Below are 14110 nucleotides of genomic sequence, written 5' to 3' on the forward strand. Positions count from 1 at the left end.
TTAAAAAGGACATGAAGCTAGGCGAGACTGGACAGCATACGTCCAGTGCTAAAAGCGGAATGTCATGTGCCTGTCCTATTAACTAGATTTAGTTGTATTCTGTTTCTTTTCTCCATAGAACCTAAAATTTAGAGCCCTACAATGAAGTTTTTTTAGTTTGTCTAACAGCAAGTACTGCCAAAAAATACTAAGATTGTGTTTAATAAAGATGCCTTAATTAGATTATTATTGCGCACGAGTCCGGCAAAAAGATGATGTTGTAGTACTAGCAGTGATGCAATATGATCACATTCTTTTTTCACACGTTAGCTCTATTTCCGGAACTCAAAGGAAAGTTCGTTAGATCCGTGAATCCTCCGTGAGTTTAAAATCAAACAAAAGACATATATACCTTGAGCAAAATTCAAACTCACAATACGTGAATTGGTTAGGCCGTAAACGCATACAGATTATTAATTAGAGTGATTACATGTTCCTGAACAATTAACGAGTTCCTATGTAGAACCGGATTGTTACTTTGATAAAAAAATAACTTTTATTTTTTATAAACCTATAAATAAAAAGATAACTTTTATCTTTCTATTTATAGGTTTATAAGAAAGAGTAGAAGAAAAGCAAACCAGTTTTAAATTGTTTAAGGCAGCAATCGCTCCTCGTACGCATCTTTATCTCCAGTGAAAGTTAATCACTGTAGTCCTTATCAACAGATTAAGATGCATGTCAAGACCTCGATGTTATCGTTATTGTAAAAGAAATTATATGCTACGAAATAATAACAAGGGCTGTTAGGCATTCTCTCCTAATAACGGCTCATCTTACACTAATCTCTATTTTACATCGTAATTTTATATTATTATTACTTTGATCATTATCATTCCTATCATGTAGTTCCTACTCAACGAACACTTCTACTTCTCGCTTCATTAGAAACGAATCCTCGGTAGTTCAGCAATGTTGTCGATAAGCATTAAGGTTGAGGTAGTTTTTTCCCGGCACTCGCCCCCTCTGTAATCAATTATAGACCCATAATAATGAAGAAAAAAACGCTCTAACACGAGCGCCCATAGATGAGCTACCCAGTGAGGTCTTAAGCAACATCCTACGCTACGTGGTCGCATCTAAATACAACGACTTGTAACACATCATTATGGAGGTGAAGGGGGCCAATGCTGTTGTGTTCATTTTATGGGCATATTCCTGCGCAGTTTTTAAATTTTCGAAACTCTTCCCGCAGAAGAAAACACAAAGAGAAAGAGAGAAAGAAAGGGAACAAGCTAAAATGACAAGAACAATGTTCTGGGCTGCAGGTGAGTATTTATCTTCATGATCGTCCGCCTTGCAGTGCTACCACTGCTGACGCTGCTGATGCAGATTCCCACTTTCCCACTACATTTCCCAACAGCACCAGTTACTACACAAAGGTGGCTCAGGTGTTGTTGTAGGGAATAAAACCGGAGTTGAGCCTTGATAGACAGCCATAGGTTTTGTAACGGGAAGTCCGATAAGAAGGAACGAAAGCGCAGAATGAAGATGGTGAGGAGAGGGCGTCGAAGTCAAGCCCCGGCAGAGGATACTCGCGTAGAAATCCCGTCAACTTAGACTGGCACTACCGTCTGGTACAGCGCTTGAGCACCAGCCGTCTTCAAACTAATCTGAAGGACGGCTCTGGCCCTGTAACCGTTGCTTGAAACATGCAGCAAGTTCGCCAAAGCAGAAGAACGATGTGCACTGAAATGGAGAACACATTTACGAACAGGCGACTAGACAATGAAAAAGAGGAGATCGGTACGTTGGACAACGACCATGAACCAAGAGCGTAGGTGTATAAGGCACCTGCAGCTTATAGAGACCAAGCAAGCGGTTTCGGGAAACCTACTAAATGCAATGTGGCTAAAGCAACAATGACACTGAGAGACTTGCGTTACAATGACACTGAGAGACTTGCGTTAAGGGATGAGAAAGTCAGTTACTTGTAGAATACCGGAATAGGAGAGAATAAGGAAGCTTAATATGTTGTTAGTGGGCAAAAACACGAAAGAAATTGGCCATTTATTATCATCGTTCTACTTAAGAGAAAGAGAGAAAACAGCTTTAGAAGTAGATGAGAAAGAGAGAAAACAGCCTTAGAAATAGATGCAAAAATAACAATCCCATTTTTGCTCTTCAAAGGACCTAACGCTGTGGTCACCCGCCTCCATATACCACGCCAGCTTAGGCGGACTCCGTTGACCCATCGCTACCTATCGCTTCCCCATCGCTTTCCTACTAGTTACTAAGAGCCACTTTGACACGTGCAAGCAATCTTAAGCATATTAATGTAAACTCATGAAGTTTATATTAAGAATTGCAGTAAGAACTATTGAAGCTTTTTTCTTCATTTTTTTTTATTAAAATACATCGTAGTTTTTATTAAAATACATCGTTGTAGTTTAAACCTCAATAAACACTACAAGAACCTTATATACTCAGCGCGTTAGCGATGATGGAGCAAAAGTTGCCAAGCCATTCCATGTATTTATCCGCGAGTCGTTACTACCAGTTTCTATCTCATATTAGAGATAGAATAGTGCGTCAGGCCTCTTTCATTCATTATTTGGCAAGATTAAATGGTCCCAAGGAACAGCGCTTACATGTCTGGCTTTGACGTCTGCACAAACATGTCCGTAATTACACGTTCTTAAAATTAGCCGGGCGTTTTTCAATAAACGCTTTCATCCCTTCGCGGCGATCCTCAAGTGCAAACGTGGAGTGGAATGCCCTACGCTCGAACGTCAATCCTTCTTGTAAGGGCATCTCGAAGAATCGGTTTACTGTTTCCTTGCAGATAGCCGTACTTATCTGCGAGTTTGAGGCAATCTTCTCTGCCAATTTAATCGATTCCGGAAGGAGCTACGAAGCAAAACAACAGTGTAAATGTCTAAATGAGCGAAACAAAATAGAAAATGAAACTGATCTAATGAAACTTCAGGAACAGCCAATACGTGCGATGCTCTCTAATTCGACTAAGAGTAATTCGACTGATTATTTTGAATTTTGAAAAAACCCAACGCTTTGATCTCTTCTAAGTTCATGATTTGTATAAACGAATCTGTCATTCTTTAACTGCTTAAATCCAACTAACCAAAGTAGCTATTTGCTCTGCCATATATTGACAAGGACTCAAGTCGTTCTTACCTGATCAACAGGAAACACTCTAGAGACAAGTCCCCATTTCTCAGCTTCTTGGGCTGTAATTTGGTTGCCCGAGAGACACATTTCCATGGAGCGTGACTTGCCGATGGCAGCAGTCAAACGTTGGGTACCCCCTGCGCCAGGAATAGTGCCTAAGAGAATTTCCGGTTGTCCGAAACGCGCTTTTTCGCCGGCGTAAATAATGTCACACATCATTGCCAACTCACAGCCTCCACCGAGCGCGTAGCCGTTCACCGCAGCGATAATTGGCTTATGTGATTTCGCTACCTTACCCCAAGACTCGAGAAATTGGCTTTTGTAGCAATCTGCAAACGTCTTGTTCGCCATTTCCTTGATATCGGCTCCCGCAGCGAAACTCTTCTCATTTCCAGTGATGATCATGCACCCGACTGACACGTCATTATTCACGTCTTCAATACAATCGCCCAACTCGTCCATCAGCTGTGAGTTCAGCGCGTTTAGCGCCTTTGGTCGATTCAATCGAATCAGACCAACGTTTTTTTTCTCGCCGATTTTCTCGTAAAGGATACATTCGTAGCTGCCAGAATCTGTGGACATAGGCCTGCCCGCCAGCGATACCAGCAAAGGCCTTGTTCCATTTGGCCCAGCTGCGGCGAACACACGGGGGACGAGACAAGCTAGACGACAAAGCGCCATCCTTCTTAGACTTTCTGTTAAGGTAATAACTTTCTGTCCAACCTTTTATTTAGTTTCTGGACCCGCAGACGATAGGTGAGGGAATCGGCGCGAACGGAGAGGGGTCAACGAATGTTTACGAGTATTACTTGCACAATGCCGCGAAACCGCTTGAATAACAACTGTTAAAGTCGCACCCTCGAGATACGCGCCCAGGCGTCAAGAAAGGTAGCGAGGTACGCGCGCGGTCAGTTTGACGACAGCAACAAAATCTAACCAACACGAATAGAACTTAACTCTGGTAAATACATGCTGATCTGATACATAAAATATACTGAGGCGTCTAAAAGCTAAGATATAGTTACGAAAGAAGGCGTTTATATGTTGGTAACCTTTTAGTAAACTTTCACAGTGCTGCACTATTAGCTATATTGCATAGATCTATCAAAAGCAGCAAGGAGTTTCACTGAGTTTTTTTCTTCTGCACCAAATTCTCTTTCTTTCGACCCTGCGCGATTGAGTTTTAGGAACGTCGAGGAACTTCGAAAGATGGCAGATAGAGTGTTTCCATAGCTAGTTCTAAGTGTGAGTTGGTTGGTGCAACGTCCAACTGATAGCACAGCTTACCAGTTTGTTTGTCGTACTGTGTATAAGATGATAAGAATTTTGGCTAGTTCTGTAGGATAGAAACGTATTCTCTAGTTTCGATGTACTGCCGCGTCAGCGCTTCCATTTTTCCAAATTGCTAAACGCATATGTAGCGTATTTGAAAATAAACAAACAAGTTGTACGAATTTTTATCTTCTTAAATCACAAGAGGCTGACATGCGTCCAAAAAAATATCTATGCTAATACGAGGGTGAATAGCTCAATACACCGGGTAATTAATAAATTGTTTCGTGGTTGAGGGAAATGCCTCGACGGAAACTGGCTCAGTCCACGACCGTAAGTAAGCTTTTTTTCTAGGTAGAGTTAGTACATACTATTCAGTTGCGTTTTACTTTTTTTAGGAACATAAGAACCTCTGATTGAATTTTTGTGCTAGACACGTTTGTCTTATGCTTTTGGAGGCCAGTGGTCCGACATAATAATGAAGCGGCTTTGGCCTCAATACTAGATAATATTTGTTCATTTATTTTTAGGCTGGCACATGCTATGTTCAAACAATTGAAATAACTGAAAACTAGTAAGCATAATGCGTCTACAACGCGAGTTCCGTAAAGAAGGAAAACGTATACAGCGAAAAAAAATAGTGCTTCTGCTAGTCCTCATAGTTCAGGATCACTGATAATCCTGTTGACAAAATCTGGGTTGTTTTTCAGGAGAAGATTTGTAAAGGAAAGTTTTCATATTATAAACAAGACCACGATATCATTTGTACACTTGAATAAAGTTGGTCATATTGAACGGATCAAAAGCATAAAGAATACTGACATTTCTCCTCACCATAAACAACAGATTGATGGAGGCTGCAAAAACTTCTTTTCACTTTGTCGCGCGCATACAGCACACTAAAATTGTTGCTGTAAGCTACCGGTACAACTGTTTAACTATTCTGTATTTTATGGAAATAATGCTACGCCATTAATGAGTGAACATACAAATGTCTACTATAGGGCCCCATTATCAATAAATACATTTCCAGTGCAAAGACAATAATTTGTCACGTGTAAAAAATAGAAATAAATAAGAAATAATTTTAAAAAATATTAATATCATTGTAGGTTGTCGAAGATGAGGAAGAGACGGCAAGACCGGGGACGTCTAAAGGGGCGTATCAACCGGACGAACCTCCGCCAAAAAGAGGTACCTATGCTAAACGGCGTAAAGAGCGTATGCCAAAGCCAGTCAGTGCCGGTGACGTGCAGTGCGGTTTAAAAGATAAAACCTTGGTTTCCGTCTATATTTATAAGCAAAACGATATGAGAGAAAAATCTTGTTGGTGTTGTTGTTGTTATGTCAATGAATGCCAGGTAGCAGCCGACGCATTCAACCTCAGTGGTCAGCCTCAACAAGTTGCCCGGTTTGTGGAGTGACCATTCGACTGTCTGAAGCTGCCGCCCATTTCGAAACAGAGGTGAATCGACTGGATGAGGTAGCCTCATCACGTTCTGTCAGACGAGCAGGGACTAATGCCAGTGATGTAAGTCGGTTAACACGAGAGTGGACTAGTAATCTAGCATACACTAAGTAAATTAATTAGACATGTAGAGGCAAAAAGTGTCAAGCGTAGTGCTGGGACCTTAAATATATGCCATTATCTTGGGTCTATTGTGTTGCAGAGACAACATTTGAACTCCCAGGAGACCCGAGAACAGCGTCGATTACAATGGAAAAAGGTTCGAAAAAATCGTAGTAGCCGACTAACTGCGCGCACTGGGCCGTTTCATCTTCGACGTAGACTGACCGGCGTTAATCCGCCAGGTGTTAACTGTCCTGTGTGCTATGCCCCCCTCGATCATTTGGATAACGGTGATGAAAGAACTCGACATGTTGATTTGTGCCTCGCTGAATCGGTTAGTGTGATTATTATGCTATTGTTTATTAATTCATCTCATGTATCATCGCTTCTGTAAAATTTGTCGTTCATGTTTAGATTTAGACCACGTTTGGAATTTAACTGGCAAGTGTTCATGCTGATTGATCTGTAATATATGAACATATACAATTGTAAATGTTATAATAAGATTAGTTGGTTTCATGAGGCCCTGATGGGCTAATTTTTACAATTGACTTCCTTCAAACTAACCTCGTTTTGTAATAATGCCTTTCACACGTTTTTATGAAACGTGATACATATTTATTGCGCCAGTGTGAAAGTTGTAAAAATTTACCAATTATTAAATTGTTAGTGGAAATGGCTATTTTTATAGAATGAGGTGACCACCGGGGCGGACGGTGACGCCGCGGACGTTGACATTGAAGGCCCCAGTGATGAGAGTGAAGCAGGTACAGATACTGACGTTGGGTCAGCTGGGTTTGACGAATATGAATGGGCCGGCCAAACCCGGGTCAGGGCTCATGCCGCCCTTTCAAATATCATACCAAGGTGGGTCAATGAATTATTAGAAGGGGCAAATATAATAAATATAAACATTCTATCTAAATTATTGTCTTTTCTATTGTGAAAAGGTTAAGCAGGGTCGAAATTTCGATAAATGATCTTGTAATCGATAAACCGTTGATTATGTTATTTTTTAGATCGAATAGAACTGGTCAGGAAGAGGATATTGGAGACCTTGACGTAGACGGAGACGAGGAGGCAATATTTGGGGAATCTCAATTTACCGAAGCTGACCTTATTCCAAGTGAGTTTTCTTCCAAAAATCCTGATCTCAATGGATAACTGTGAACGAAATTTTTATTCGACGAATACCACCTTGTGCACAGATAATGTCAGTAAGACCGGAACATTTAAAATGTTTGGTGTCTTAAGCCCTGCTGTCAACACACATGCCTCTTAATGTTTTTATCACGCTAGGCTTAGCTTATTATATTTAGTTTGGTGGACTGCTACCCCAAAATGTTGTTTACATCTCAATTTTCTTTGAGGTTTGTCAAACGTATTATTACTTATGATGCTATCAACAGCGTCAAGCGACAATTCCACGCAGCTGATACGGGAAGCAATGGTGCGAACGGCTGGTGCTAACGATGGAACGCCCACTGGGCTGCCGTCAAAATGGGGCACAATTGATGACCTAAGTAAGACGAGTCAACTTGATTCATCACCGTACGAAGGAGAAGAAGTAGACTCAACTGGAGAAAGGACGGAGTCTCTTGATGGACGGAAACCATTTGTAAAGAAAAGGTGCGTGTTTTATAGGAATAAATTGTAAGAAATATATAGTCGTCTTTTTGGTATCATACGTACTGCAGTGGAACGTCGTTTAACTTAGCATTAGAATTTGCCAGGCAGTTTCTCTGTTTTCACGCTAAGCTATTGATTTTCGTACGCATTTTCTATAAATATTAGAGATGGGTACGATATGAACTTGAAGAAGAATTACGTGATTTTAAACCAAATCTTTTCATCTACTGTATGTTATGGGCTATGATTTGTTTCAGTAATGGGTTATCAAAGTCGTCGCTGGTCATCGACTGTCTGAAGGAACGTATCCGTGAACTTGAGAAAAAGGTGGCAACTTCAGAAAGATCGCGATGCCTAGTATGCTTACAGCCATTTGCCAGTCCACTTGTTAGCATCATCTGCTGGCATGTCTATTGCCAGGATTGTTGGCTTAAAACACTTGTGAGTATTAGCATAATGTACTTTTGAACCCTAGGTAACCGCTGTAATGAATTTGGGTTGACGTTTTTTTTACGTCGCCAGCTGAAACTACCTTAAAACTCTACTAAAGCATCTAAATCTTATGCGCCGTGCTCTTCTGCTAAATTTCAGAGCTGTAAAAAACTGTGCCCGTTATGTAGTATGATTACGTCACCCGGAGACCTTCGTCGAATCTACTTGTAACGATAACGAGTCCATGATTGACTTGACAGACAGCTTTGAATACATTTAGTGTTCATATATCACCTATTTATAATTCGGTTGCGATTACGGTAAAAGTACATTTGTAAAGTGTCGAGAAGCAACGACGGAATACGTTGCTGATTATTGCTACCGCATAATGGTGAATCAGTTAGTATGGTAACAACGCATCTGTACATTAAAAGCGAACAGACTCATTGTATTTATAATCATTCATCATAATTTATTTAACCATTCCTGTACGAACGACGGACTAGTACCATTGGTCATGCTTTTTTGTTGAGTGATGTGAGCAGGATGGTCGAGGAACGAAAGTGCCGAACTAAATAAAGACCAATATCGGATACATCACTCTAATATATATATATATATATATATATATATATATATATATATATATGAACACATGCAACAAAGAACAAGATGTTGATGCAACGTAATAAAAGCCAAATGTATGCACAAGCTAAGTGATTTCTAATTGGTTTCGTATTTTATTCCTTGACATTTTGCCATAACCACTTTGAAATATTCTATTATATATTTTCTATATAAGTACGAACGGGTAGAAAAAGTTATTTCTATGTTTTGATTCTTACGTCCAGTATTGCCGTTAGGCGTTCCATCAGACGGCAGAGGGAGCTATTTGAATAACACCAACGAATGTGTTAAGAAAAGGCATGAATTTCTTTTAAGAACGTATTTCAGATTATCCAAACAACCCCACTTCCGGAGGAAGGAGAAATCACAACTAAGGGTTCTCTGTGGTGAACTACGTTAAGATAGCAGGCTACTAAACAGGACCATTAGCCCATTAGATCTACACAGAACTGTGTTTTACAAGATTGTCAATACAACAGCCAAAGAGCGAGTATGCTACTTGACGTTGGACACAGTCGACCTATTCATTTCGGCATGTAGAGCAGTCGTGAAAAATCTGTTACCAACGTATAGTTTTACCGGTTTATTTGTGTGAGTCACATTAATAGGAATAGTCCACGGATGTAGGCCGTATTTGCTTCACGTTTTTAAGGTCGTTGGTTCAAATCAATAGGAGATGCACATGAGAATTAAAGCAAAACTTTTTGCGCATCCGGATGCCATTTCCTGCGTTAGTTGAAAAACTGTTACCATGTGATCGTAAATAGCGCTTAAATCTAGTGGGTTTTGAGGAATTATCGAACTTCAAAAGTAAAATCACGTAGTTGATCTGCAAAATGCACATGTTTATATTGTGGAACTGAAATCCTTTATGGGATGGGATACGAAGGTTGATGTGTGAGTTTTACGGTTTTACGGTTGTGCTGCTTAAATATATGATTTCGGCAAATCGATTTTGCTTTTATAGGAAGCACTGGTTCTTGATAAAGTATATTCCGAATTGTCACCTAATAAATAAATCTTAATCTTCATTTCATTTGAACCACCTAAGAGAAGAATCAAGCTCACTTTGCTCAATTTTCGGAACGACCGCAGCGGGGAATCAAATTGTTTTTGAAATAAATGATCAATTTATTGCAGATCCCGAGAAATCTTAAATTCAAATGCCCCAGTTCAATATAAACAACTTATTTCCAGTAATGTAGTTAATTTTAGGCCAGTTTACACTTACCTGCCAATATCGATCTCTTTTATCAATGGCCTTTTTACATAAATCCATTAAAAAAACCTATCAGATTTTTAATTATTTTTTCAAAAATATATAAAACTTTCAAATTCATCAAGAAGTTGAAGCTGCTGAGAAAAACAGAAATAATGGATGCTACTGAATATTTCTTGTTTTTCACCAAAATCTTTGAATTGGCTCAACGGCTTAAATGAGAATTGTTACATTCCTGAATAAATATAACCGAAAAAGAAGCTGGCACCGAGAGCCTAATAGTATTCCACACACAAAAGGCTAAAGAAGTAATAAACTACTGTAGGGTGATCACAATAATGTTCTGGAGTAACGACATGACAACAGGCAAGAGCGACAGATCTTACTTAAAAGTGTGAACGGAAACAGTAACCAGAGAGTACGATGAAGAGATCTATACACGTACGAAATATCAACTCTCGTGATTGTTAACTTATAATGGCAGTTAAGATCCAGGTTAACAACGACATGTAAAAACAACAGACTCATTTAGCCGAAATGATGCTTTTGTATTTTGGGGATAGCCTAAAGTTAAATGTAAGAATCCGAGAGAATGAAGAAATTCGAGAGGTCATAATAGACAAATGAGAAATACGAAATTGAGGTGGAATAAGCAGCTGCATATAAAAAGTGATGAACGTGTTTTAACTGCTACAATGCTTCTAAAAGGGCTAGACCGTCAGAGGTATGACTGCTATGAATGTATGACGAATAGATATGTTGATGCTGATGACAGCACACAAACATATGGCCGTAAGACAGGCACCATCTTAACCGATAAACAACATATTACATTCTATAAGAGGTACACAGAATTGCCCAATGAATGATATTTCATGCTTTACTGATACTATTAGATACTCGTTCCTGTTTTCGTATTTTCTGTTCTTATTAGGCTACTTAAAACAGCTCAGCGGACTTCCAGGGTAAAGGTCTCTTGTACTAGGACGGTTAAGTAAGTTTTTAAGCCATTTCATTTAATCTAAAGTTTAATACCGAAGTAGCCGTTTCTCGTACATGAAAGCTGCTGAAAAATTCATGAAGCACCACTTTTTTCTAACGTAAAACCTTAATAAAGACAGAAACATGAAGGGAACAATGATGTCGCTTTTACCCGTTTATTTTGGAACTTTATCAGCTATTCCCTAAAAACTATTCTGTCGTACAATGGATGACTATATTCGTCATTATACACAGACGGTAATGCACACACAGCTAGTATTGGTTGTCTTAAGTGTATTACAAGTTGTGTTGTAATACCGCATTGCATGGGACCGGTGCTGTAGTCAAATGTAATGTCAATCAAATTAAATTAGCAAATGGCATACAAACGTATTTATATCCGGGTGTCTGATTAACCTTAACCTTTAGGCTAGCTAACACGTTTGCTTGTCAAACTGTGAGGCATGAAGTGCTGATTAAAGCGCTCGTACAGTATTTCTAATCGTGTCTACACTTAACTATGCTGCTTAGCAGCAACGCGGTAGTAATGTTGTTTTGAAAATACCCCACGGGCAGCACAGTACTATCGTATAATGGAGATCTGCTTGACGTCTAACGCAATAGCAAAAAACTGATCTAATTCTTATCGATAAGAACCAGAAGCTCGAGCTCAATATTTACTATTCAGTTCTACAGTCCTGTAAGGTTCTACTAGTTTAAAAAAGCGGATATGTAAATCTATTTAAGAAATATAAATCTGGTAGAGTAAAAAATAAACTCAGATTACAGCTACCGGGCGTTGAAGACTCGATAAGTGTGCAAGATCTCTAACAATCCTACAATGGATAGAAAAATTTAAATGCTGTTCAAACTCGTTCCAGTCTTGCTGGAGAAGTGCACATTGGTACGATCTCTGACTTGTATGTTTGTAAATTTATGAAAATTTACAATGGAAATTTTTATACTCATTATAAACGTACAAGTCGCAACAATTTAAGGGTAATTAAATCCATAAGAGCTGATTAACACACACTTCATATACCCGAAGTACGATTTATTAGTAACATCTAGACAGGCGAAGCTGTACCCCGAAAACGTTAACTTTTGGGCGTTTTTTTTTTACAAGTCTGCCTGTTAGGATGGCCAACAACTGATTCTCTCGTTTCCTGCTAATCCACAATAATTAGTTATTGGTCATTATGAAAACCTAGCGACTTGTTTTACACTCCTGAACTGAAAACACTTGTTTATTTTTTTGCAGTTTATTTCACCCGGAGATGGACAACGGGGGAACTACTTTCCAACGAGCATAGTCGATTTTTTTTCGACCTGGGCAGCAATACGATCACAGTCCCTGCGGCCTTGCTTGGACAGGCGACGTCCACCCTTATCGCCAGTATCTTTCTCGACGAGCTTCATTTGTTCGAGGGCGCGCAGAGCCTTCCGAATGACGGAGGTCGAGGCGTGGCAAAAGTGTGATGGACGCACTCCACGACGATAACGTCCACCATATACCTGGGTCAGGCGACCAATACCTATTATCCAATCAACGAACAGAAAGAGCAAAGCACGCGTTAAAATGAGAGTAATTTATGGGGTGCAAGTCTGCCAGCGGTCACGTTAATAAGAACTTCAAATACAATCGCAACAAGTTTTTTGCCGAAGAAATCACAATATGCATAAAGTTACAGGAGCGAACGAAACAGTGAAAAATGTCAACACAGTCGCGTAGCAATAACAAATACACAGTAATAAAATTTAGCCACACCGTATTTGCGTAAGATAACAGCACAACAATAGGTGTAGGAGTAATGCACGGGTAACTAAACGTGAGGGTCTGTGAGAACTTTCACGATGACTTCTACAGTTCTATTGGCTTTTCTTTATTATTTTATATTTACCTGTGTTGGATTTTTTTTGCTTGCCAGCAAATGACATACAGAATCAGTCTTTAATATATCATAATGCAGTTTGAATATCATGATAAGAAAATACAATTTCATCAAAGGTTCACTTGAAGACAGTCTGAAGCTTGATTAAACGCTGAACATGAAATCGTCATCCGCTAGAATCGCATTTTACAATTCAGTTGTCTCACATCTATCAGTTACAACATCTGCATGAGCGTACGACCGATGATTGGACTTCATCCATTTTACAACTCGGAGCTTTCACTTGTATAGCCCATTGCGATTTTGTGCACGAACTGTTTCCAGATACAATCATGATCAGACAGTTTAGCGTGTTCGAAATGTTTCATATTTGATTCCATTCCTCAATGGGCGTCTCTATAAGTCTTCTTCCGTTGGAATGTCTTTATTTTTGCAGGACTTACCGATCTGGCCACGCGTGTAAAGCTGGCGCAAAAGTGCAGCACAGCGTATGTAAAACCAGTCGGGGTCATTAGGGCACAACTCTTTGTAGATTCCAGTTTTGGCAATATCCGTCCACTCTGGAACATTTACTTTGCCAGACTTTTTGAGGAACGCGGCCATACCGACCACGAACTCGTGCTGATCAACGTCCTTTACCGTGATGGATGGCATCTGTAAACCAATAGCAAACACCATAGGATTATATATACATATATATGTATAGCAAACTTTGAGGACAAAAGTTCGTGTGTTTAGGAGCAAAGTTATAAATTCATTATGACTGCAAATTCCAGCTGCTACTAATGAAAATAACAGGCCGCAATTATTCCAGAAGTAATCCGAACTTCACTATTTCACGCAGAATAAGATTTTCGTTAGAGCAGGATATTAGCTACTCCAACACTTTATCCGGTTATCCAGGTAGATTTTTCTTGGCGCACGATCGAGTGCAGGTAAGAAGATCATACATATACACGCACACTAAACAGAACGTGGTCTTCTAAAAAATGAAACTCGTTTTCCGATATGTAGCAACTACTGTTTTTTTATGACTCATCAACAACCGGCTTGCCAGAAGGAGTGAATCTTAGTAAAATTTGACCACAGAATTCACAGTAGCACCAATTTTTGGTAAAAATTATCACACACTTTGCTGCATGCTATCGTACCTTGCTCAGACTCAACATCAAAAAGAAATCATTTCAATGATCCTGTTGCAAAATGGCGGCTGGATCCGGCTGTCATTTGGCGCGTAATTCAAATTACGAGCGCACAATATTATCACGACGTTGATCTACCAAGTTTCTCCAAGTCTCGAACTGCGTAGCAGCTTTACCA

The 14110-nt window shown here is 39.5% G+C and overlaps 3 protein-coding genes across 6 annotated transcripts; 1 reads left to right on the plus strand and 2 right to left on the minus strand.

Annotated features, from left to right (window-relative positions):
- Positions 1 to 2514: 2514 nt before the first annotated feature.
- Positions 2515 to 3911, minus strand: LOC111267818 (enoyl-CoA hydratase, mitochondrial). The gene is made up of 2 exons (XM_022846344.2): positions 3175 to 3911; positions 2515 to 2889 (listed from the first exon to the last, which is right to left on the minus strand). Exons 1-2 carry the CDS (start codon positions 3847 to 3849, stop codon positions 2668 to 2670), a joined length of 897 nt encoding a protein of 298 aa, XP_022702079.1. The 5' UTR covers positions 3850 to 3911; the 3' UTR covers positions 2515 to 2667.
- A 672-nt stretch (positions 3912 to 4583) lies between these two features.
- LOC111267817 (E3 ubiquitin-protein ligase RNF220) lies at positions 4584 to 8798 on the plus strand. The gene is made up of 9 exons (XM_022846343.2): positions 4584 to 4773; positions 5553 to 5634; positions 5802 to 5971; positions 6111 to 6344; positions 6702 to 6877; positions 7030 to 7136; positions 7420 to 7639; positions 7897 to 8080; positions 8231 to 8798. Exons 1-9 carry the CDS (start codon positions 4741 to 4743, stop codon positions 8300 to 8302), a joined length of 1278 nt encoding a protein of 425 aa, XP_022702078.1. The 5' UTR covers positions 4584 to 4740; the 3' UTR covers positions 8303 to 8798.
- A 2245-nt stretch (positions 8799 to 11043) lies between these two features.
- On the minus strand, positions 11044 to 14016 carry LOC111267820 (small ribosomal subunit protein eS19). 4 transcript variants are annotated; one of them, XM_022846349.2, is made up of 3 exons: positions 13942 to 14016; positions 13234 to 13444; positions 11044 to 12433 (listed from the first exon to the last, which is right to left on the minus strand). In XM_022846349.2, exons 1-3 carry the CDS (start codon positions 13957 to 13959, stop codon positions 12192 to 12194), a joined length of 471 nt encoding a protein of 156 aa, XP_022702084.1. In that variant the 5' UTR covers positions 13960 to 14016; the 3' UTR covers positions 11044 to 12191. The 4 variants fall into 4 exon arrangements, with proteins under 4 accessions (XP_022702084.1, XP_022702086.1, XP_022702087.1 ...); XM_022846351.2 differs by lacking the exon at positions 13942 to 14016 and adding an exon at positions 13753 to 13908; XM_022846352.2 differs by lacking the exon at positions 13942 to 14016 and adding an exon at positions 13623 to 13750.
- Between the last annotated feature and the right edge of the window lie 94 nt (positions 14017 to 14110).

Source organism: Varroa jacobsoni, unplaced genomic scaffold (assembly GCF_002532875.2).
Source record: "Varroa jacobsoni isolate VJ856 unplaced genomic scaffold, vjacob_1.0 scaffold_1226, whole genome shotgun sequence".
Lineage (NCBI taxonomy): Eukaryota > Metazoa > Arthropoda > Arachnida > Mesostigmata > Varroidae > Varroa > Varroa jacobsoni.

Excerpts from the sequence above, each read along its gene's own strand:
- LOC111267818 (XM_022846344.2), bottom strand. The coding sequence starts at position 3,849 with ATGGCGCTTTGTCGTCTAGCTTGTCTCGTCCCCCGTGTGTTCGCCGCA. Across the intron at positions 2,890-3,174 it reads GAGTGTTTCCTGTTGATCAG|CTCCTTCCGGAATCGATTAA; the intron begins GTAAGAACGACT and ends TTTGCTTCGTAG.
- LOC111267820 (XM_022846349.2), bottom strand. Across the intron at positions 12,434-13,233 it reads TTACACGCGTGGCCAGATCG|GTATTGGTCGCCTGACCCAG; the intron begins GTAAGTCCTGCA and ends ATTGGATAATAG.
- LOC111267817 (XM_022846343.2), top strand. The coding sequence starts at position 4,741 with ATGCCTCGACGGAAACTGGCTCAGTCCACGACC. Across the intron at positions 5,972-6,110 it reads CAGGGACTAATGCCAGTGAT|AGACAACATTTGAACTCCCA; the intron begins GTAAGTCGGTTA and ends ATTGTGTTGCAG. Across the intron at positions 6,345-6,701 it reads ATTTGTGCCTCGCTGAATCG|AATGAGGTGACCACCGGGGC; the intron begins GTTAGTGTGATT and ends CTATTTTTATAG.